Below are 23,931 nucleotides of genomic sequence, written 5' to 3'. Positions count from 1 at the left end.
TTCTAATTATGGGGTCTCTTTAGGAAAAGTCATAAAATTTCAAGTTGGAAAAAAATTAGGTTAAGGTGTTTTTTTCTACAGCTAAACATGGTAATGGGTCACTTTTGACCCGCAAGACAACACAAGGGTTAATAGAATACAAACCTACATTCTGACAACTCCGTTCACTCCCAAAACAAGTTAGTGCCTTCACAATACGATACCGTAGGTAACATATTGTTCTTACCGGTACTTGTGCCGCCTTCGTTGAAAACAATGTATTTCCGACTCCATTTGTCACAGTTCAAAGCGTTTCATAAAACGAACGCACCAAGAGGGACCGCCTCTAAATTCATTGATGTCTCTAGCTACCTTACCCTGACCACCCAGAGCCTTTCTCAACTCCTCCCTGAAAACCACACTATACTCCTCGCTTTTTAGCTTCTACCACTTTGTCCTCTTGATCTTCCTGGACACCAGAGCCATCCTACAAACCACCATCCTATTCTGTCTAGCTACACTCTCACCTACAACAACTTTGCAGCCTCTGATCGCTTTTAAGGTAACCTCATCTATACAAAATGTAGTCTACCGGTGTCCTCCTTCCTCCACTCTTATATATTACCCAATGTCCATGTCTTTTCTGGAAAAAGGTGTTCACTACAGCCATTTTCATCCTTTTTAGCAAAATCTGCACCATCTGTCCCTCTTCGTTCCCATCCTGTGTACCAAATCTGCCCATCACTTCTTCATCCCCTCTTTTGCCTGGAACAACATGCCCATTTAAGTCTGCACCAATAACCACTCTCTCATCTCTGAGGATATTCTGCATTACTTCATCTAACTCATCCCAGAACTTCCCCTTCTCCTCAAACTCACATCCCACCTGCGGGGCACAGCCACTAATAACATTGAGCATCACTTTCAATTTCCAGTTTCAGACTCAGTCTATCTGACACTCTTCACCTCCAGAGCGTTCCTAAAAAACTCCTTCAAGATAACTCCATTTCTCTTCTTCTGTCAGTACCATGATAGTACAACTTAAAAGCCTGCTCCTCAGCATCTAGCCTTACTACCTTTCCACCTGGTCTCCTGGACAGACAGTACATCCACTTTTTCTTCTCTGCATCAAGTCGACCAACTCTCTACATTATCCTGTCATAGTCCCAATATTCAAAGTCCCTACTCTTAGTCTCAGACTCTTGCCTCTCCTCTTCAATCTCTGACTTACTCTCTCTCTCTTTGACTTACAGTAGCCCAGTTTCCATTGGCTCCCTGTAGGTCATCGGTCCCATTGGTGGTCATTGTTAACCCGGGCCTCAATCGATCCGGTATGATCTGGTTATTATGATTGATTTGCATGTTTTGTTTTGGCAAGTTTTACGCCGGACGCCCTTCCTGACGCAACCCTCTGCATTTATCCAGGCTTGGGACCGGCTCAGAGAGACACTGGCTTGTGCCCTCCCGAGTCTGGCTCAGGGAGACACCTGGCCATGCCGCCCTGAGGTTTCATTGCCCAACCACAATATCTACATCCTGGAAAATCTTCATGATCCAGTACAGGCCTGGCCGGCCTGTGGCTCCTAAGCCACATGCGGCTGTTACGTTCATGTCGATTTTTGTGTTTGTGTGGGTTTGGTTTTTGCTTTGTGCGGAGAACGCTGGAGCAGCACCTGATTGCACAAGTAAAAAAAAAAAAAACACAAACACAAAATTCAGCATGAACTTAAGGGCCGCATGCGGCTCGGGAGCTACAGGTTGGCCAAGCCTGATCAAGTAGAACTGAAGAAGCCTCAAAAATCAAAAGTGTATCATCAGAAACAAGTCTCGTTGCAACAACAAGTTTTGACAATTAACCATGACCTGGATGACTGAGAACCTTTGTAGTCACATAGACTTTTTATTACCGTATTCTCCACACTATAAGTCGTATCTAAAAGCTTTTAATTTTCTCAAAAACCAACAATGTGCCTTATATTCTGATGGGTCTTATATATGGATCAATATTGGTTAATCATGGCTACCGTTGTCAGGGGGCGTTGCAAAAGTAGCAGCAGTAACAATGGGAAAAGGGAATTCCAGTCCCAAACCACTTGTGTATGTATAAAAAACCCCAAATGGTGCCTGTCAAGAGACACGCTTTACAATGCAGAGTTCATACTCAAGGCGTTCAGTCACGCAGTAGAACTAGAGTAGAACTGGAAATAGAGCAGAAGCGAGACAACTCAACATTAAGGAATCAATGGTACGGAAGTGGAGGAAGCACCAGGATGACCTGCGCCAAGTAAACAAGACTAAACAGAGTTTCTGAGTAAACAAAGCTAGATTGTTCAACAACCCACTGTTCAAGTTTGTCTGCCAACCGTGGCAGAGAGCAGCAAGTAGAAGCGTCTCTACAGTCACTATTCGAATGAAGGCAACAGCGCTAGCTAGAGATATCAATGAATATAGAGGCGGTCCTTCTTGGTGTTTTCGTTTTATGAAACGCTTTGAACTGTGACAAATGGAGCTGGAAATACATTGTTTTCAACGAAGGTGGCGCAAATACCTGTAAGAACAATACGTTACGTACCCCATTGTGAATGCACTAACTTGTTTTGGGAATGAACGGAGATGTCAGAACATTGGTTTGTATTCCATTAATAAAGTTTGACTGACTGACTTATCTGACTGTTTTGTTGACATTCCCTTTAGCGCAGCTACATCTAGTGGATGCATAACGCAACCTCAGTCACTACAGTAGTTTCTATTCTGTTTTCATAAATAGGGCCCACTGCATTATAAGGCGCACAGTTTTAAAACAGGCCATTCATTGAAGGGGCGCCTTATAATCCGATGCACCTTATAGTGAAGAAAATAAGGTATTTGTCAAAATAGTGGTCAAAATTTGCAGTGTTGAATTGGGAGAGGGGGATCTCTGTAAGTCACAGGGAACTGTTATTTAATTCTGGTATATGTTTGTCCAACATTACAACCACTATTAATTCTGCATGTGACTTTTTTAAAGAAACTCGTTAACACAGTTTTTGTAAAAATAGCTGAGGGAATATCCTCTTAATCAGAGCAAAGTATCTCCAATATCCTGTGCATTGATTCAATGACCTGAGAGATTTGTGTGTAGCAAAACCTGTAAATGGCTGAGACAGAGTAGACTGCACACACTATGAGCACCTGTGGACATTTTCTGCCCACCCAGTGAACTCTATTATGTGTTCCAGAGACAATTGCAAACAGAAGTCTTACAGGTATGATTAAAAAACAAAGCTAGAAAGTACTCCGTTGTCAAAGTGCCATTTCACTAATATTTTTTACTGAATGAAAAATTAGGTCAAATAAGTAAAACTCTACCGGTTTGACTAAACAAAGCTTGCTATACTGAGAGATGTCTCACCTCCCCTCCCAGCTGGAAGATACCAGTGGAGCGTCTCTCCTTTCTGGCTCTCCTCCTGTCCTTCACTCCCAGGCGCTTCTCACCTTCGGGCTCTATCTGCTTTACTGGGTCTGTATCTGAGACGCAGATAGCCTGTTGTGTGTGCTGTATTGGCAAAACTGCACTATGACAACTGGGCATGTGCAAACAAGGCTGAGTTTAGACCAATCACTATTGATCCAGATAACAATGAGCTCTGACCATAAATGAGATTCATGCTGGTTCAGGCCTGATGGGATCTGAAAACACTCCTTTATGAGCCAAATGTTGGCTAAATCTCACTCCTAGCATTCATTCTCATATGTTGACTGAGGTAATGTGCCATCTAACGGACATGTTGTAGCAGGATAAGTTGTGAGAGAAGGGGAAAATAATCCCATTAAGATGGTTGGAAATTCCTGATGTGACATGATATTGCTGAGAACCACAAAGCTGTACAGCAGAGCAAATTTTTAAAAAGCCTTTAAAAAAAAAATCATTTTCACAGTTCCAACCAAAGCCTTTATCCTTTGTTTTCCTACTATTAGGGCTCTGCTTGGGTCACCAGATTATCAATTGTGCTTACCAGAGGCCAGGGGATGACAGGGGATAACTCTCTACATTACTCTCTACATTACTCAGAGACTAGATGTCTGAGACCAAATTATACTTATCTATTGGCATTAATGTGTTATGATGGTGATCCCTTCAGGGAAACTTGTGGCATAATACCTACAGGCATATTTAGGTATAAATAATATCTATAGGATAGTTATTTTTCAAAGGAATAATAGGAATTACTTATATTATGTTTTACAAATAAAGAGAGATGTCTCTTCTTTAGCCAAAATCCACAAGCTACAGACAAGATGGAAAACATATAATGTTTACCAATCAAGTGCTTCCAAGATTTTGTGCTGGTGCAAGTACGCCAGTGCAGCCCTGCTGTCTGACATCTTTGGTCAAGATATTTGTCTACAAAGATCATGAAGTAACAAGTACAGAGAGAATCAAAGAATCCATACGCCACTGTGACTCACCCCTCTCAGCAGGCGTGACTGTGACCGTGATGATGGGGCTGACAGGCTGGATGGTGCGGGGTTGGGGATCAGCAGCTTTGGCTGCAGTCTTCTCTGCCTCCTTTAGGTCTGTTAAAGTTACACCCTGTCAGCAGAACAAACAACACTCAATGACCTTCTGGTACCCAAGCAACTGCTTCTTGTTAAAGGAAGTAATGTGGTTTTAGTGGTGTCTAGCTGACAGTGATAAGTACAGAACTGGATGTATGTAGAATGCTATTTCTCTAAGTTTTAGCTCTAATTTTAGCTAACCTTTAGCTCTAATTTTCCCCTTGCCCCAATTTCCCGGTCTTACAATCTGAAGCCTCAAGATGGAACACAGAGCTTACAAATTTATGGTTTCTTCAGTAGCAAAACCCTTTGAGATAACAGTTGATGGGAGAGGCACTCAATACAAAAAAGTAAGCATAAAATAAAAATTGAAGGAAGACTGAAATTAAAAAAATGAATGTATGGAGAACTGACAAGATCTCCATCACAAATAATCATAATTGATTAAATCAATATGGAGCCCCAAAGCACATTGGAAACACAACTCAAGAGTTGGTGCCAAAGGTGGCAGAGAAGAAACACCACCCCTTTCCAAAATAAGAGCACAGGACAGCCAGCTATATCATCCATAAATTGTCCTTGATGTCATTAAACCCAAACTTTTCAATAATTCATTATCTATTCTACTTATCCTGCACACAGGGTCAAATGGAGACTGAAGCTGACATAACTGACATTGAACAAGAGGTAGCGATCCCTGACACAAACTACCAGTCCATTACAGGACCACATACAGAAAAAAAAGTATTAATTCTCTCATTTACACCTACAGCCAATTTAAAGTCTTCATTTGACTAGCTGCATGCTTCTATACTGTGGGGAAAACCCGAAGACTCTGGCATCGAACCAATGCTGACACAAGTAGAACATTTAACTCCACATAGAAGAGCTCCGTCCGGCCACTGGAATCGAACCACATAGAAGAGCTCCGTCCGGCCACTGGAATCGAACCATTTACCCTTCTATCTTGGGGAACAGTTCAAACCACTGTGCCACCATGCTGCCCCAGCAGCACTGGTGTGTGATACAGCACAACAGACATTTTTTGAGCCCTGCTGAAGTGTTGCTGAGCAAGACACCGAACCCTGAATTGCTTCCTAGATGCTGCTCACTGCTCAAGGTTCATCCATTCATCCATGATAAATGCAAATAACTATTTCCCACAAGGGAATAATAAAATGTAAAAAAAGATACCTTAATGAGGCCAAAAACAATCATCAGCAATAAGTTTTTTCTGAACTGATTAACATAGTATGTTTGTTTGCATGAGCAATAATGAGCTCTGGCTGTAAATATGATTTAGACAACCAGGACAACCAACATCAACTGGCCAAAATGCACAGGAAAGGACTAGCCAAAGGTGTTAGTGTGATCTGAATAGTGATATATTACTATGTAGTCACTTGTGTTCTTCAGAGACATTCCCTGCCAGACACACTGTCCTAGAAAACATTTCAAAGACTTCGACGTAAACTCTTTAGCTTCTTTTTCTTTTTCTTCTTCTTATTCTTTCGGCTTTTGCCGTCAGGGGTCGCCACAGCAAGTCAACTTTCTCCATCTAACCCTATTCTCTGTGTCCTCCTCTCTCACACCAACTACCTTCATATCCTCTCTCACTACGTCCAGAAATCTTCTCTTTGGTCTTCCTCGAGACCTCTTGCCTGGCAGCTCCAATTCCAGCATCCGTCTACCAATATATTCTCTATCCCTCCTCTGTACATGACCGAACCATCTCAGTCTGGCTTCTCTGACCTTCTCTCCAAAACATCTGACGTGTGCTGCTCCTCTGATAGACTCATTCCTGATCCTATCCATCCTGGTCACTCCCAAAGAGAACCTCAACATCTTCATTTCTGCAACCTCTAGTTCTGCCTGCAGTCTTTTGGTCATTGTAACAGTTTCTAGGCCATACATCGTTGCTGGCCTCACCACTGTCTTGTACACCTTTCCCTTCATTCTGGCCGATAGGGGTACTACAGTATGTGATAGAAGACTGACACTTTTCTCCACCCATTCCAACCTGCTTGGACCTGTCTCTTCACCTCTTTTCCACACTCTCTGTTGCTCTGGACTGTTGACCCTAAGTACCTGAAATCCTCCAGCTTCTTGATCTCCACTCCCTGTAGCCTTACCGTTCCACCCGAGTTCCTCTCATTCACACACATATATTCTGTCTTGCTGCGACTTGCTGCATTATAAACTCTTTAGCTTCAACTACCCTAATTTTAGACATCAAATTGTGCTAAGTAAGTCATTGCTACAGTTATCTGACCTCTTTTGAAAGTCAAGTGCAGTAGCATCAACAACTTTATCAAAAGAACCTGTGTGGAGCGGCGAGTCTGGCGTAGCAGCCGCGAGCGAGCTTTCCTCTGAGACTCTGACTCCTCATCTCTTGCAGGGGCCTGAAACCTGAACACAAAATGTATTTAATCTCAAACCCATGTCATAGAAGAAATATAACAAGAGCGTTTTGATGCTATCTTAAATATGTATATTTGTTAATGAATAATTTCGATCTTTATGAGACTTTGGGCAGCATGGCGCAGGAGGTAAAGCAACTGTCTTTGGAACCAAACATTCCTGGTTCCTGGCTCCTCCTGCTGTGTCGAAGTGTTCTTGAGGACTAATCAACGGCAGCCTACTGCTCATGGTTCGTCCATGATGTGTTAGAGAACAAATTTCCCCACAGGGATTATTAAAGGGTAAATTATTATTATTACTCTCAGATTTAAAATACCTAGTTTGCGGCGTGGGCTGGACTCTAGCTGTGGGAGTTGCCATATCTTGCTCCTTCTCCATGTCATCTTTTTCCTCTGGTGTCTGGATCAAGTAAAGACAAAAATAAAAAGCTGCACTGTTCATCACTGTTCTTCAACAGAGCTGGAATTAATTAACCTGAATGGGAAACATTAAATGCAAACAGTTTACAGAAAACGTTTTGTGTTAATTCATTCCAAAAAACCAGTATCTTTGATATCTCAACTTATACGGGGGGGTTTAAATTGATCCGACACGCAGGTTTGTTCACACATTGAGGACATGTTAAGATCCAATCTGTTCAGAGCAGGTCTGGACAAATGGGCAATCTACAGCCCACTGGGCTTTTTAATCAAGCCTGCCAAACTTGACAATTTATTTTAATTAAACCTCATTTATTTGATATTTCCCTTTGAAGCCTTCTGCAAAATGAGCAAGTGGACAGTGAGTGCTGAGTGTTTAATAGTGAATGGACAGCAAAATATTTTTTCACTGAAGTCCAACCAATGGCTGTATGCTTGATATGCCAAGAAACTGTTGCTGTTTTAAGAATACAATATTAGCCGTCACTTTGTCATGAAACTAACAATGACAATGAGCAGTTAACACCAGAACAGGCGCCCACAGCTAAAAAGGTTGACTGGTAATTTATAGACTTTTACCAAACAAACTAGGAACTATGAAAACTATGAAAGAGTTCATCCATGTTACTATGGCTCTGAGAGTGGATGAAGAGTTTGTAACAGTGAAGCAGGTGAAAAGGGGGAAATGAAGAGACGGGCAAGGTTGTGACTGGGAAGAAAGGCAAGAGAGCGTGGGCTCCCAAAGCCCAGCAAGTGCTGAGATGCAAGGTTGGTTCCAGGAGGCCTCCCATGGTAAACAAGGTAACCTGTCCACTGGGAAGGAAAAGAAGACAACCTTGCAACTGGTGAGACTGGAAGCACGGCTTCTAAGTCCTCACTGATGGTTTGCCATGGACAACAGCTGCAGGTCCTGATAGCCCATATCAGTTACAGAGGTGGAACCACCAGAAAAAAATGAGAACCCTGACAACCATGGCAAGTTCTAGGCTGGCATTTAAATTAGTGATTAGCCACGTTTCCAAGCCTCTGGAGGACAGCATATAAGATGCTGAGGTATTTTGTCTCGAAACCTATGAGAGCAGACATTAAGCATCCTCAACACCAACAAAGCCCTTCTCAAATCCAAATTAACTGACCAACACCATCGGACGTGAGTTTCCTGAATATGTTATGAAATCAATTCATTTGGAAAACTGTACAATGAGCCTTGCAAATTCATGCTTTGAAAAAAGGCCAAATCCTTTCATGTAATGGCTTTTAGATGTTCTTCTATGCTTTCTATGTTATTTATATAAGGTCACACAAACACTCCATCTATCAGTTAATGGCCAGGCCCCCCAGTTTTAGAACCCATTGTAGCCCACAAGTCGAAAAATGTGTCCAACCCTGGTTTAGATTCAAAAATCACTGCGTAAATTTGTTGCATAGTTTCCTAACAAAATTTGCATGAATAAATGAAAAGAGATATGCTAAATAAAAAAAAGAAAAGAATCACTGAAGCGAAGGACTAGTAAGGACAAATTCTTATCCAACACCACAAATACATCCTGGACCGCATTGGAAGACTTCTGACTGAACTGGGATAAATGTTCATTAATATTGCGACGGTGGCACTGAACTATTTACACAACAATTAATGGCTGTTCTAGAAATAATGTTTGTCCTTTTTTCCATTTAATTTCTGTAGCAGGCAAAATCTGAATCTGAAAACTGAATCAAAAATATGAGCATCTTCTGTCTCCAAATTTACTTTTTCTGATCAGAGAAACTGAATGGGTAGAATGTGTTGTACCAGTAAGACTGACAATATGATCACCTGTCTGTTCCAACGATATTCTTATCGCAAAGAATATTAACAGGCTCATTATCAGAACATGCTAAGATCTGGGAGAGCTGCGTGTTCACTATTATCCTGATAGCATGACAGAAAGCTTGATGTATTTTTCCGCTCTCTTCTGCATTATAGAGTTTGACCCTATCTTGCTAATCAGCTAGGCTCAATGAATGGTAACAAATGAAATTTGCAACTCCTTCTTCATTAAATATACATTGTATCACTCCTGAACACTCACAAGTTTATGGTGTGACTTGTTCATTCATCAATATATGAGAAATTGTATTTTTAAAAGGAAAGAAAGCAGGAAATGTGTGACGAACCAGAGATGTCAGTCAACTTACATTAAATGGCTTACTGAGAAACCTTCAATTCCATCGTTTTGATTGTTGCTGATGCTGCATTTACATGTAAATCACATGCTACTTTAAAATAACTCTCTTCAAAAGAAAAAGGGCTTTACTCTTAAAATACTTGATGACTAAGTTGAATTGGAATCAGATTTTTAGTCTGTAGAAAACAGTCTTAGAAAACAAATATGAAAACAGAGCATTAACTCCCTGAAATTATTACGTGTTTTTCATCTACTTTTAAGACCTAGAGACTAAAATCTAAGTAATTTTTCAATCAAACAAGAAATGTTTACGATTAGTTGTCACTTCTCAGTGTCAACATAAGAAGGTAGTGTTTAAAAAACCTCCAGAGTAAATTTTACCTTTTCAACAGGACTGAGATTGGATGTGGTCACACACTCAGTTTCTGGACTGGACAACGTAGAGCTTTCTGCCAAAAGAAAAAGAACAGTGGTTTGCAAAATCAGTAAATTAATGTATATTTATGGAAAATTGAGTAACTGCGGTTAGCTAGTCCACATAGATTACCAGGGCTGCTCTCTTTATCCTCACTCAGTTCCAGGCCTCCAGAAACACCTCTCTCTTTGGACTGATCCTGAACATTCATTTTGTCTTTGCTGCTCATCCTGCACACCGAACTCCTGAAGACATAAACATAGTGACTGGTATGCAGATACTATACAATTGATTCAAGCACTTACAATTTCTTATTTTCTAACAATAACAATTTTTTTTTTTAATAACAGTCCTGCAGAGGTCTCTCTCACCTTATTTGCAAATCTAACCACAATACAGCCGTGTCTGCGTTAAATACATCATTTTAAAGCACTTGGGACCAAGTTTAAACTTTGTCAGAATGAAAAAAACAGATATGTAGATTCCATTATTTTGGAAGAATCTAATCATCGGTCAGTTTGCTTGCAGTAACTAATTCTCTACTCCTTTCTGATGTTTTACAATTGTATTTGCTGAATAAAAGAAGAAACAGTCAAATCTGTTCCTAATAGAGTTCATGTTATGCTTGCAGTGCTTTAGCTACTTTCCATTCCAGCGCCCCTGCTCCCTGCCCAGGAAATGTAAAACACTTAATTTTCAGGTCAATCAGTTAAAATGTCATGTTTTTAGTTTTAGCTCTTTAGTCTCACCCTGAAATCTCCATTTAAATTACTTTGCAAGTAGGTTAATCTTCACATAAATTTAGTCACAACATGGTACAGCCAAAGCTGCATATTTGCAACTTTGGTAGGAAAACAGGATAGAGATTAAAAAATGGCAGGACAAACAGTAACTTAAGTAACGTCGTAGTTTTCGCTTTTCCTCTTGTTCTCTGTTCCCAAATGAACAGACAGTACACTGGCTACTTTCAATGTTTTTCTTTTGAATTTTAGAATTTAATCCCAACCAGAGAAAGCAGAAATTAGTTTACATATCAATACTAACCTCCGCCGTTTGTTTTGTGTGTTTGCAGTGGTGGGGCCTTGCTGGTTCTGTCGGTCTCGTATGGACTGCTCATTACGCCACTGTGGAGAAAGACAGCTGCCAGTGACTCACTTAATTAGGAATACAAGTATATTAGTTATACACTCTGTCTTACATTGGCTTGTTTCTGAGATAAGTCTTCCAGCAGTTCCTCAACACTTTCATCAGCCACGTCAAATGGGGTTTGCCCCTGTTGAGGACATTTTAGACACATTAAATACAAAAGCAATAAGTAAGACAATTGTTGAATGGATAAATTATAAATATCTGCCAAAATAATATTCAATAATTGAGCAGTGGTCTGAGGCTGTTGGAGCCCCGTTAATGTAGCCAGCAATTTCAGAAATTATTATTAATGGCCTCATTACAATGCAGCCTCAGGTTGGCACTGGCCAGAGTCTCCCCGAGCAGGCCTCGGGGGAGCACTGAGCAGTGTCTCTCTGAGCCGGTCCCAAGCCTAGATAAATGCAGAGGGTTGCGTCAGGAGGGGCATCCGGCATAAAAATTTTGCCAAACCCAAACATGCTATTCAACATTATAACCAGATCATACTGGATCGATCGAGGCCTGGGTTAACAACAACCGCTATTGATACGGATGACCTACAGGGAACCAATGGAAATTGGGCTACTTTAGGTCAAAGGAGAGAAGGGAGGCGTGTTCAGAAGCAGAAAGAGAAGAGGAAAGGCAAGAGTCTGAGACAGAGTAGGGACTTTGAATAATGGGACTATGACAGGAAAAGGTAAAGAGTTGGTCGACATGATGTAGAGAAGGAAAGTGAACATACTGTGTGTCCAGGAGACCAGGTGGAAAGGTAGTAAAGCTAGAAGCTTTGGTGAAGGCTTCAAGTTTTACTATCATGGTATTGATAGGAAGAGAAATGGAGTGGGAGTTGTCTTGAAGAAGGAGTTTGTTAGGAACTTTCTGGAGGTGAAAAGAATGTCAAATAGACTTATGAGTCTGAAACTGGAAATTGAAGGTATGATGTTCAATAGGATTAGTGACTGCCTCGCAAGTGGGATGTGAGTTTTAGGAGAAGGAGAAGTTCTGGAATGAGTTAGAAGAAGTGAGAAAGAACATCCTCAGAGACAACAGAGTAGTAATTGGTGCAGACTTCCATGGACATGTTAATGAAGGCAATAGAGGGGATGAAGAAGTAATGGGTAGATTTGGTATACAGGATAAGAACGCAGAGGGACAAATGGTGGTAAATTTGCAAAAGGGATGGAAATTGCTGTAGTGAACACTTTTTTCCAGAAAAGACAGGAACATCAGGTAACGTATAAGAGTGGAGGTAAGAGCACGCAGGTAGACTACATCTTGTATAGACGAGGTAACTTAAAAGAGATCAGTGACTGCAAAGTAGTTGTAGGTGAGAGTGTAGCCAGACAGCATAGGTTGGTGGTTTGTAGGATGACTGGTGACAAGGAAGATCAAGAGGACAAAGGCAGAGCAAAGGACAAAGTGGTGGAAGCTGAAAAGGGAAGAGTGTTGTCAGAGTTTACACTGGTGTGTGACACAACACAACAGACATTTTTCTGGGGCCTGCTGAAGTGTTGCTGAGCAAGACACCTGAATTGCTCCCTAGATGCTGTGAAGAGGCTGCTCATGGTTCATCCATTCATCCATGATAAATGCAAATAACTATTTCCCACAAGGGAATAATAAAAAGTAAAAAAAGATACCTTAATGAGGCCAAAAACAATCATCAGCATCAAATTTTTTCTGAACTGATTAACATAGTATGTTTGTTTGCATGAGCAATAATGAGCTCTGGCTGTAAATATGATTTAGACAACCAGGACAACCAAAATCGACTGGCCAACATGCACAGGAAAGGACTAGCCAAAGGTTTCAGTGTGATCTCAATAGTGATATATTATTGTGTAGTTACTTGCGTTCTTCAGAGACATTCCCTGCCAGACACACTGTCCTGTAAAACATTTTTAAGAGTTTGTAGTCCATACAGCATCAGTGGTGAGACCACTGATGCTGTATGGACTACAAACAGTTACCATACAAGAGGCAGAGCTAGAGGTCGCAGAGATGAAGATGTTGAGGTTCTCTTTGGGATTGACCAGGATGGATGGGATCAGAAATGAGTCTATCAGAGGAACAGCACATATCAGATGTTTTGGAGAGAAGGTCAGAGAAGCCAGACTGAGATGATTCGGTCATGTACAGAGGAGGGATAGTGAATATATTGGTAGATTAATGCTGGAATTGGAGCTGCCAGGCAGGAGGTCTCGAGGAAGACCGAAGAGAAGATTTATGGTAGTGAGAGAGTATATGAAGGTAGGTGGTGTGAGAGAGGAGGATACAGAGAATAGGGTTAGGTGGAGAATGTTGATTCACTGTGGCGACCCCTGAAGGGAAAAGCCGAAAGGAGAAGTAGAAGAAGATTATTCATGGCCTAACCGCATTGCTGCGAGCCTCCATATTGCACATCTGTTCAGCCAAGATGCGACAGGCCTCCCCCTGTCCCCAATGTGCAGCTGCATGGAGGGGTGTCCAGCCATCGTAGTCAATAGCAGACACATCCAGCCCACACTGACAAAGCAGCCTGTACAACACAAATGCAGAGCTTCACTAGGTACATTATCAAAGATATAAGATTTGGATGAATTCTTAAATCAAAAAATTATCTGTCACAATTCACTCCCTACAGAATTCTCTCCTTCTCTCTCCCTTCCTATTCTCTTATTTACTACGCAAAACTCACTGGCCACGGCTGATAATGCCATTAATATTTTTTATTCATGAATTCAAGCATTACCACCAGAACCATCAATGGGTAAAATTTACCCACAGCTGTCTTTCAAGTTTACCTCATTTTTGAGTAGAAATATTGGTGCTTCTGACTTTTCCTGAAAGTGTGTCAGATAGCATGCCAAATAACGGTAGTTAAAAATTGTAAACATCAAGCTAGATGTAAACAAATACCATATATACCTAAAAGCGCTAGCAGGTAAACTGTTTCCCCATAGAGAATAAAGTCATTTTCACATGATTTGTTTTGCGCTTACAGATCAAAATGTTGTCTGTTGCTATGACAACCCCTTTTTTCTTTACGAATGTTTGTGATAGATGTTTGTGATAAATCATGGAAGAGATGCAGGAATATAAGTCCAGGCATTATATTTGGTGCCCTTTTTTTTTTTTAAGGAGAGTTGATGGTGTGGAGCACCACCTACAACACTGCAACCGCGCCAGATGGTCTCGGGATTCAGAAATATTGCCTAGTCTTAATCACAGGGATTCAAAAATATTGCCTGGTCTTAATCACATTCTGACTTATTTGAAGCAGATCCAGAGAACCCTTGAAAAGGGAGGCTGTCCTGCCCTCGACTTTGCAATTACTTACAGCCCTTGCATTCATTATAATATATAATATAATAATTATGAAAACTAACCACACTAAACAGATGAACTAACCAATGATCATGATCATAACTATTTAAGGGGATTGGACTGAAAATTCTGTCCACTGTGAAAGGGCGTTCACTTGTAATTGTTCAAAAACATCAGGAGGGTGCTTACTTCAGGGCCTCCAAGTAGCCTTTAGCTGCTGCCACATGCATGGGAGTGGCTCCAGTCTTGGGATGTCGTATGTCATCAGGGGGTCCCTCGGTCAGCCATTTCCTGGCATCCGCCATGATATGCTCCTCTTCCTCCCGCTTCACTGCCTCCAGGTCAACACCTGAAGAGAAACATGCATATAGAAACAAATCCAGAGGTGTAAAATATTCAAAAATCTTCACATAACATATATACTGGTACAGTCTGGTACAGTAGCAGTGTTGCAGATGTGGCTCCACATTATCACACTCTCCTTCATTCATTGAAAAAAAAACAAATACAATGTCTGATTTACATCTGTGCATGACTTGTTTTATAGTTTAGTCATCAATTTTGAGAAATAATTTGCACTGAACCCATCATGACCTGAGCAGTAATGAGCCACTTAGCAGCGCCTAGATAGCCATTAGAGCTAGGAGAAGCTTCGAAATCAAACCAGGAACGTTCTGTTCAAAGACTACCGCTTTCTTACCTGAGCCATGACCCTTGCTTACAACAGAATACAAATATCATGAAATCCTGAAATAGCTGGTTAGGAAATTGCCTAAGGCAATTTCATTGATAAGTGGGAGCCTCAGGATGATTTGAGAAATCAGAAATTATAATTTCTAAAGTGTTAATGATTGCAATTGATAATAGTTAAAATACTACTACTTTAAATACTACCACTGCTACTTTTTCCATCCATTCATATATCCATCATCTCCTGGTCATCCTACTTAAGGTTGTGTGGGATACTGGAGCCTATCTCAGCTGCCATCAGCTGAGGAGGATCCAGTGGATGGATATGGAGAACCAGGAAAGAAAACTTAAGGAAACTGAGGCATCTATCTCTGTATGACACTAACACCAAGTCAGATTTACCAAGTTTAAAATAGATCTGACAGGATGAACTCCCACAGTGTCCCTCATCCTTTTTGAAATTGTAGCAATTATCCATCGTCTAGGGCTTACTCCACAGTTAGGGTTGCAAGGTATGCTGGAGCCTATCCCAGCTGCCATCAGGTGAGAGGCGGGATACCCTGGAATGGTCACCAGTCAACAGCACAGCCATACTCACACTCTCATTCATACAAAAGGGCTATTTTCACCCTTTTTCCAATTAACCTCTTCATATTTTTGGACTGTTGGAGGAGACTAGAGTCTTAAAAACTATTGGTATGAGAGTGACATCATGCTTTTGAGTATTGTAGGGGTCATTGAGGAACAAAACTTCTTTGCTTTTAAAATGTTTTGGGCCTGGGCATGAAAATTTTACCCTGTCTGATTGTGTACTCCTGAAGAAGTGACTCTGTGCTCTCATCCAGAGCAATGTCCAGAGGAACATCTCCATCACAATTCACAGCTGAGAGAGATGCTCCTACCTGTAAGAGGAAGCTGTCAAAACACAAAGATTAACAAAGTCAAGAACAGAGGGCAGGTCAACTTAGCCATGAATACTGACTTAACACAATGCAACTTTAAGAACTATTTAAATATTGAATATTGTGATACATAGCTTTTATGCCTATAGACAGATTGATCATCTTCTATAAAACAAGTATGGGTATGTAACATTTTTCATGACATTCATAAATCAATTTTCAAAACCATTGAAAACAGGTGGTCAGGGTCTGATCAGGAGTTCATGCCATTTCAACTCCCAAGGAAATTCACTGCTTCATATACCCTCCAACGTTATTTAGACACTGTTTTTGCAGCTGGGGACTTTAAACATGCTGACTTGAAAATTTTTCTGCCTAAACTCATGTCAGACCATCTTTTCACTTATGCTACATCCATGCTATACACCAAAAAATTAAAATTGCTGGACCTATGGTTTAGTCAGTAGGAACATGGCCTGAGGGGGCTATCCCTGAGCTCCAGGACTGCTTTCATGACACAGACTGAAATGGAATTTTATGCCTGTTTTGACAGACGACACAGATTGCCTACCTGCCCCTCTTGTGACACCGCCCCAGTCCTGATCACACACAAAGTAAGATTCTGCCGCCGGACCAGAGTCCTGGGTAGGCGCTAAAAAACTATGGATGAGCTGGCAGAGATCTTCACCACCTTATATAACAGATACAGCTACAATTGTTCCTGTCCCCTAGGTTTAAACAACTACAGACCTGTGGCACTCACCCCCATACCAGCCAAATGCCTAGAGAGGCTGGTCATCAAGTGCATCAACGCAGCAAAACCATAGACACTGGACCCATTTCAGTTTGTATATAGGGAGAAGAGGTCAACAAAAGATTCCATAGCTATCATACTCCAAACTCTTCTTGAACATCAAGAGCAGAAAAGAAACCTATGCCAAGCAGCATTGCATGTTAGACGTTGCAGGCACACTTCATCCATACTTATCCTCCATGTCTATATACACTTTACACACGACCGCTGCACCACCCTCCTCAACAACCACATCATTAAATTTGCAGACAAAACTATTGTGCTTTGGCTCATTAGTAACAACAATGAGTCCAACAAAAGTGAGGTGCAACATCTGGTGACATGGTTATGGTCTGCTGATTGTGGACACATAAATGGCATACTCTGCTATTTCAGGATAGCCACAGGAGGCAGCGACGTGTAGCGGAGTCCAGCCCTCACTGTCCACCTGGTTGACATTGGCACCATGCTCCAGAAGAAAAGACACCATCTCCATGCTGCCATCAATGCAAGCCTTAGTGGAGAACATACCAAACAATATTAGCGTTAATAGGTTTCATGTTCCATTCACCAGCTTGTACTTCCATCAGAGCCTCACCTGATGCAAAGCAGTTATTCCATCTGCATTGGAACAGTTGATTATTTTTGGCATGTCATCCCCATCTTCTCTTGTGGTCTCTTTAGCATCCTTCAGCATTACCTGAGCTTCCTCTGTGTCACCACACGCACAAGCAGCTAGGAATTCAGCAGCTTGGTCAAACCTCACCCGTTTGCTGAACACAGGAGACAGCCAACAAGATGATGTAATGGTAGCTGGTTCATAGCATGTTTTTGCAGTTACATGGGGTGAGGATAAAAATAAATCTTGAGCCTGAGCAATACTGAAAGTTCAGAGCCCATTTTGGGGTGTAAAACTCAATGTACAAAAATGACTGTGTTGCCTTTAAATGTTGTTATATTAAAATGAATGTATACACATAGTTAAGCTGATTTGAATGTAACAACCACTTCTACAATGCTGAGGTAACTTCTGAAAGACTGTATATTCAAAGTCCAAAAACCAGACCAATATGTACTAAAAGATATTTTTTTAAGCTGGAATTGAAAATCAGTGTAGGATTAAAACTCAGCACTGAATTGAAATATAATACATTAAGCGGACATTAACATTTGAGAGATTGAGTTAGGTTACAGTAGTTAAAAATATTAAAAAAAGAAACACATGATCAATGTTTGCTTCTGCCACCATCTTAATCAAATGATTTCATTAAACATGCTGACACTGATATCAAAAACTTAATTCAACCAAATAATAATGTCTTTATTTGTTCTATTAGAAGTATATTCATCCAGTTGCTATGAAAAGAAGATTTTTTTACTACAGATTGCGATGACCTGGATGACTGAGAACTTCCACAGAAATCACCAATGATTAGTTGTACCTTCTATTTATTTCCCTTATGCATTATCACAAGGCACCTGCGGGCTGGTAAAAGTCAGTGACATTATTCAAGCTATGTAATTTTATTTTTCAAAACAGGAGTACGGTTACAGTGTTCAATGATCCTGTTGACACCGCGAAGCACCAAAGAACAGGCTAAGCATTACATTTGATACACAGACAACAATGCCATGATTATTTCATTGTGAGTAATGGTCTTTTCACATAGGTACAATAAGAGAGGAGCTGAGGCAATGAGGGATTCTACTGGTTTCTACTTCAATTAAAGGCATTGATATGACAATAAAGAGGTCATACATGGTTCTATTAGCTTATAGAATATCTGTGCAGGTATGGTAAATCATCTAATGTGATTTTCTGGTAATTTCTCTAATCTTAAGACAGCTTTTGTTAATATTAAAATAAACATGCTAGTAAAATAAAATACATTTTACTAGCATGTGAATGGGATACTTTTCAAATGTATTCAATGTTTGACTATCATTTCGGCAGTGAATAGCACATGATCAACAAAAAGATACCGATTTTGCATAGAATAATGTAAAACTACATTATATCAGTGTAATGGGAACCCATCAGCTCTCGTTAAATAAATAAAACAAAAACAATACTGACAAATCCTATTGCTTTTACTCGTAACAGAATTAAAAAGTAAAATAACCAAGAGATATTATGAATCCATTTTCATATCTACATGGAACCTAAAGTGTGAACGTTATTTTAAACATTTGTCTTATTTCAGACATATGTAGTAAATTGATGCTCTGCTCGGGGATCTGCACTCTCGTCGCATGTTCTGACAAACACATAAATATGTTGTTTATCAATCCCTAATAATCTGGAAAAGATAATGACTGATAATGATAATATTGAATGTCGAGTGTAATTTAATTGCCCCATGAGTGGCGATACTCTGGCATTGTGGTTAATGTAAAAAAAGAGAAATGTGTTCATATGAGAAAGATGAGGCAGTGACACACGAAAACTCATGGGGGTAACAGTAAAATATATATTAGCAATCATAGTGAAAAGAAATGAAAAGCGTCTGCCTCCGAAAAGCCTTTTAACCTGCCCACAAAGTATTAGCTTCGTTACAATGTCAACAGTATTAGCCGTTAATGTTAGCCTTGATGTTGACCGGTAATTCCTCAAGCCTACACGTAACATTCTTGTTGTATTTAAGCTAAGCTAACTAAAGGCTGGCAGGTGAATAGTTTTGAAGTGAAGGACAATAGGCGCTTTCCTCACCGTCTCTTGGGGAGAGGGCTGTTGTCTTCCCTCCACGACACTGGCTGTTCGCTTCGCGGGTCCCTGATTTCGGCCTCGGGGCCCTCGACTCCATCTCCGCGCCACCTCCTCCTGGGCACAGCCGACGCATTATCGGTGTATGAGCCGGCCCAGTGCTTCAGCTGCTCCCGCCGCTTTGTCCTCGCCGAGTCGCCCATTGAATTATCAAAGGAGGGCTGTGTATTCAAAAATAAAGCATACACTGACGAAGAACGACACACCCTCCATGTGCATACTTTCACTTCCTGGTTCTGGCTGGCTGAAGATGAGGACGGAGGAAGCTTCCACTCGTGCTCTTATGCCCAGGAAGCGTGCAAAGATCAACAGTACTGCCCACATGACGTCACTCGGAGCGGTGGCCCCCGTCCCTGCAGGAAATGCTGAAATAGCTCCAAAGAAGCAGTTGCAACGACACTTCCTGACATTGTACAACCAAGAATCTCAATCCTGTGAATTTCCATCCAGAGAACAGTATACGATGTTCGATAGCTCACGTTTCAAGACAGTAGTTGTGGAATTCAAACCAATGGCTAAAACAAGATATCATAAATCTGTTATATGGCAGTAATAATATTTAACTTAGAAAAGAGTAATTATAGATGAAGCTGAGGAAACAACATTTATCTGACTGGTTTCTGGCATAATCATCAGGCTCTTAATTTACTGTTGTAAGCATCCACAAGTAGAAGGCAGGGGTACTAGAAATGCCAAAGTGAGGCTATAAGGATCAGTGACAGAGTACATGAAAGTAATAGTGAGAGAAAAGGATGCAGAGAAAATGGTTAGATGAAGGAATTTGAATAGCTGTGATGATCCCCGAGGTGAGTTGCCAAAAGGAAGATTGGCTATGTATATACACAATGACAACTGGGCATCAACTGTCTTAAAAATAACATGCTTTTAGTTTGATAGTGAATGTGCTGCTGGTTAAGGTTTGTTTTGTACCAGTGTGGTTGATGTTGCAATAAGTTTCCCATGCATGATGAGCGCGCCCCTACAGGCCAAGCCCTCCAGGCGACCTATGAAAAAGAAGGATGCCTAGCATGTCCTGATAATAATGGAGAAGACATTTCTAGAATCAAACAGGTGGAGGCATGCACTGTGGCAGACATTAATGATGAAGGTTTTTGTGAAGTCAAAGACTATTATTGTATTATTATTAGTATAATAATACTATATTATTATTATAGTATTATTATTGTCTCCAATACCGACACTACTGCTGATTTGTATTTCGAAAAGCATTGGGTCATTTATTGTGGTCCTGGATAATTTGCGGTTTCTTATTATGGATAAAATCGGTCATATGTATCATGAACATTAGAACTAAGAGTTAGTGAAGCTCAAATCTTATAATCAGGTTTTGTTGCCAGACTCCAAATTTTGGAATTATATTGTCGTCTATATAAGCGAATATTAATGTTAATATTAATATTAATTCACCATAACACCTCACGCAGCTTCCCCATGAAAATCTTTATATATTGTACTGTCTCGAATGCAACAGGTGGCTCCGTGGCGCAATGGATAGCGCATTGGACTTCTAGTTTGACTTCCACGAAGTGATTCAAAGGTTGTGGGTTCGAGTCCCACCGGAGTCGATGGCTTTTTCATGTAGAATCATGTGCGATTAGACAGACATCCTTTTACCAAAAATTATGAGCGCAACTTTTATATAATAAAAATATATTCCTTAATTTAGTTTTCCATAGATTCGGATGTTTAAGATTAGAGAAGAAATGGTTGGTTCATGATGCGTTAATTGCAGAGAACAAATTTCCCTGCGGGGAATAATAAAGGAAAAATTATAATTATTATTAGTAAGTGCCTCCTTGTCAGGAACCCAACAAAAAGCTTTTAATTTGCACAGTGAATTTCAGGGTTGCTCACTATGTCCTGCACATTCTGCTCTCAATAGAAAGACATCAAAAAGGACACAGACAACAACAGCAAAAACAAATACCAAACTTCCTCCTCTTCTCCTTTCGGCTTTTACCTTCAAGGGTCGCCACAGCAAATCAACCTTCTCCATCTAATCCTATTCTCTATATCTTCCTATCTCACACCAACTACCTTCGTATCATCTCTCACTACGTCCATAAATATTGTCATTGGTCTTCCTCGAGACCTCATGCCTGGCATCTACCAATATATTAACTCTCCCTCCTCTGTACATGACCAAACCATCTCAGTCTGGCTTCTCTGACCTTCTCTCCAAAACATCTAACATGAGCTGTTTCTCTGATTGACTCATTCCTGATCCTATCCATCCTGGTCACTCCCAAAGAGTACCTTAGCATTTTCAACTCTGTGATCTGTAGCTCTGCCACCTCACTTTTTGTCATTGGAACTTGTAAGAGTTTTCTCGCTATATCCATAGCTATGTTATTTCGACTACTCACATGAAGACAGCCAGATGTGTGAGCACAAATGGCCTTCATCCTTAAACAGGAACCTACCCCCTTCTTCTTCATCTTCTTCTTCTTCTTCTTCTTCTTCTTCTTCTTTCGGCTTTTCCCGTCAGGGGTCGCCACTGCGCGTCAACTCTGCCTGGCAGCTCCAATTCCAGCATCAATCTACCAATATATTCTCTATCCCTCCTCTGTACATGACCGAACCACCTCAGTCTGGCTTCTCTGACCTTCTCTCCAAACCATCTGACATGTGCTGTTCCTCTGATAGACTCATTCCTGATCCTATCCATCAAGAATGAGGATGTAACAGTTTCTAGGCGATACATCATCGCTGGTCTCACCGCTGTATTGCACACCTTTCCTTTCATTCCGGCCGATAGTCTTCGATCACATAGTACCCCTGACACTTTTCTCCACCCATTCCAACCTGCTTGGACCTGTCTCTTCACCTCTTTTCCACACTCTCCGCTGCTCTGGACTGTTGACCCTAAGTACCTGAAATCCTCCAGCTTCTTGATCTCCACTCCCTGTAGCCTTACCGTTCCACCCGAGTTCCTCTCATTCACACACATATATTCTGTCTTGCTGCGACAAACTTTCATTCCTCTCCTTTCCAGAGCATACCTCCACCTCTCTAGATTTTCCTCTACCTGTTGTATGCTATCACTACAGATCACAATGTCATCCGCAAACATCATGGTCCATGGGGATTCCTGTTTAACCTCAACTGTCAGCCTGTCCATGACCATTGCGAACAAGAAGGGGCTCAGAGCTGATCCCTGATGGAGTCCCACCTCCACTTTGAACTTCTCTACCCCATACATGTCCATACATGTATACATGTCCTGCACCAGTCTAACATACTTCTCTGCCACTCCAGACTTCCTCATACAATACCAGAGCTCCTCTCTTGGCACCCTGTCATATGCTTTTTCTAGGTCTACAAAAACGCAATGTAACTCTCTCTGGCCTTCTCTGTACTTTTCTATTAGCATTCTCAACGCAAATACTGCATCTGTAGTACTCTTCCTAGGCATGAAGCCATACTGCTGTTCACAAATGCTGACTTCTGCTCTCAGTCTAGTTTCCACTACTCTTTCCCATAGCTTCATTGTATGGCTCATCAACTTTATCCCTCTATAGTTGCCACAATTCTGCACATCCCCTTTATTCTTAAAAATAGGCACCATCACATTTTGTCTCCATTCTTCAGGCATCTTCTCACTCTCTAAGATCCTGTTGAATAATCTAGTCAGAAAATCTACCGCTGCCTCTTCGAGACACTTTCACACCTCCACAGGTATATCATCAGGACCAACTTTTCCACTCTTCATCCTCTTCAATGCCTTCGTCACTTCACTTTTACTAATTTGTGCTACTTTGTGGTCAACAATAGTCCCCTCTTCTACCCTTGCCTCTCTTTCATTTTCCACATTCATCAGCGCTTCAAAGAACTCTTTCCATCTTCCCATCACTCTTCTAGCATCAGTCAATACATTTCCCTCTCTGTCCTTAATCCCCCGGACCTGTTGTACATCCTTTCCATCTTTATCTCTCTGTTTCGCCAACCCGTATAGATCATTCTCTCTCTCCCTTATTGTCCAACTGAACATGCAAGTTTGCTTTGCCTTTGCTACCTCTATCTTTACCTTTCGCTGCATCCCCCTGAACTCCTGTCTGTTCTCTTCAGTCCTCTCAGTGTCCCACTTCTTCTTTGCTAACCGCTTTCTCTGTATACACTCCTGCACTTCCTCATTCCACCACCAAGTCTCCTTATCTACTTTCCTTCCAGGTGACACACCGAGTACTCCTCTACCTGTCTCCCTGAAGCTCACCCTGACCACCCAGACCCTTTCTCAACTCCTCCCTGAAAACCATGCAACACTCCTCCCTTTTCAGCTTCTACCACTTTGTCCTCTGCTCTGTCTTTGTCCTCTTCATCTTCCTTGTCACCAGAGTCATCCTACAAACCACCATCCTATGCTGTCTGGCTACACTCCCACCTACA

The 23,931-nt window shown here is 41.1% G+C and overlaps 1 protein-coding gene and 1 non-coding gene across 6 annotated transcripts in view; one reads left to right on the top strand and one right to left on the bottom strand.

The window, feature by feature from the left end:
* ppp1r12c (protein phosphatase 1, regulatory subunit 12C) overlaps positions 1-19,830 on the bottom strand; it is a 28,055-nt gene extending 8,225 nt beyond the window's left edge. Inside the window, exons 1-14 of one of the 5 annotated variants that reach the window (XR_015104497.1) lie at positions 19,471-19,830; positions 17,359-17,533; positions 17,144-17,274; positions 15,862-15,980; positions 14,565-14,724; positions 13,443-13,587; positions 11,140-11,214; positions 10,986-11,065; positions 10,074-10,186; positions 9,908-9,975; positions 7,256-7,338; positions 6,840-6,927; positions 4,429-4,552; positions 3,371-3,486 (exon numbers count right to left, since the gene is read on the bottom strand). Coding sequence is in view for 4 of the 5 variants with exons in the window: in XM_086142938.1 (XP_085999064.1) it covers positions 3,371-3,486; positions 4,429-4,552; positions 6,840-6,927; positions 7,256-7,338; positions 9,908-9,975; positions 10,074-10,186; positions 10,986-11,065; positions 11,140-11,214; positions 13,443-13,587; positions 14,565-14,724; positions 15,862-15,980; positions 17,144-17,274; positions 17,359-17,533; positions 19,471-19,667 (1,674 nt within the window). In the remaining variant the exon portion in view is untranslated. The remainder of the gene's footprint in view (positions 1-3,370; positions 3,487-4,428; positions 4,553-6,839; positions 6,928-7,255; positions 7,339-9,907; positions 9,976-10,073; positions 10,187-10,985; positions 11,066-11,139; positions 11,215-13,442; positions 13,588-14,564; positions 14,725-15,861; positions 15,981-17,143; positions 17,275-17,358; positions 17,534-19,470) is intronic. The other 4 variants (XM_086142938.1, XM_086142936.1, XM_086142934.1 and 1 more) reach the window with 4 other exon arrangements.
* Positions 19,831-21,018: 1,188 nt separating this feature from the next.
* trnar-ucu (transfer RNA arginine (anticodon UCU)) lies at positions 21,019-21,110 on the top strand. The gene is given in 2 exon segments: positions 21,019-21,055; positions 21,075-21,110. It is a non-coding gene; the product is annotated as a tRNA-Arg (tRNA).
* Positions 21,111-23,931: the final 2,821 nt, after the last annotated feature.

This window comes from Fistularia commersonii, chromosome 35 (assembly GCF_037954325.1).
Source record: "Fistularia commersonii isolate RoL2024-O1a breed Wild chromosome 35, RoL_Fcom_v1.0, whole genome shotgun sequence".
NCBI classification, from domain to species: domain Eukaryota; kingdom Metazoa; phylum Chordata; class Actinopteri; order Syngnathiformes; family Fistulariidae; genus Fistularia; species Fistularia commersonii.
The sequence above is the reverse complement of the archived record's forward strand: the minus strand, read 5'-3'. Positions and strand labels throughout refer to the sequence as shown.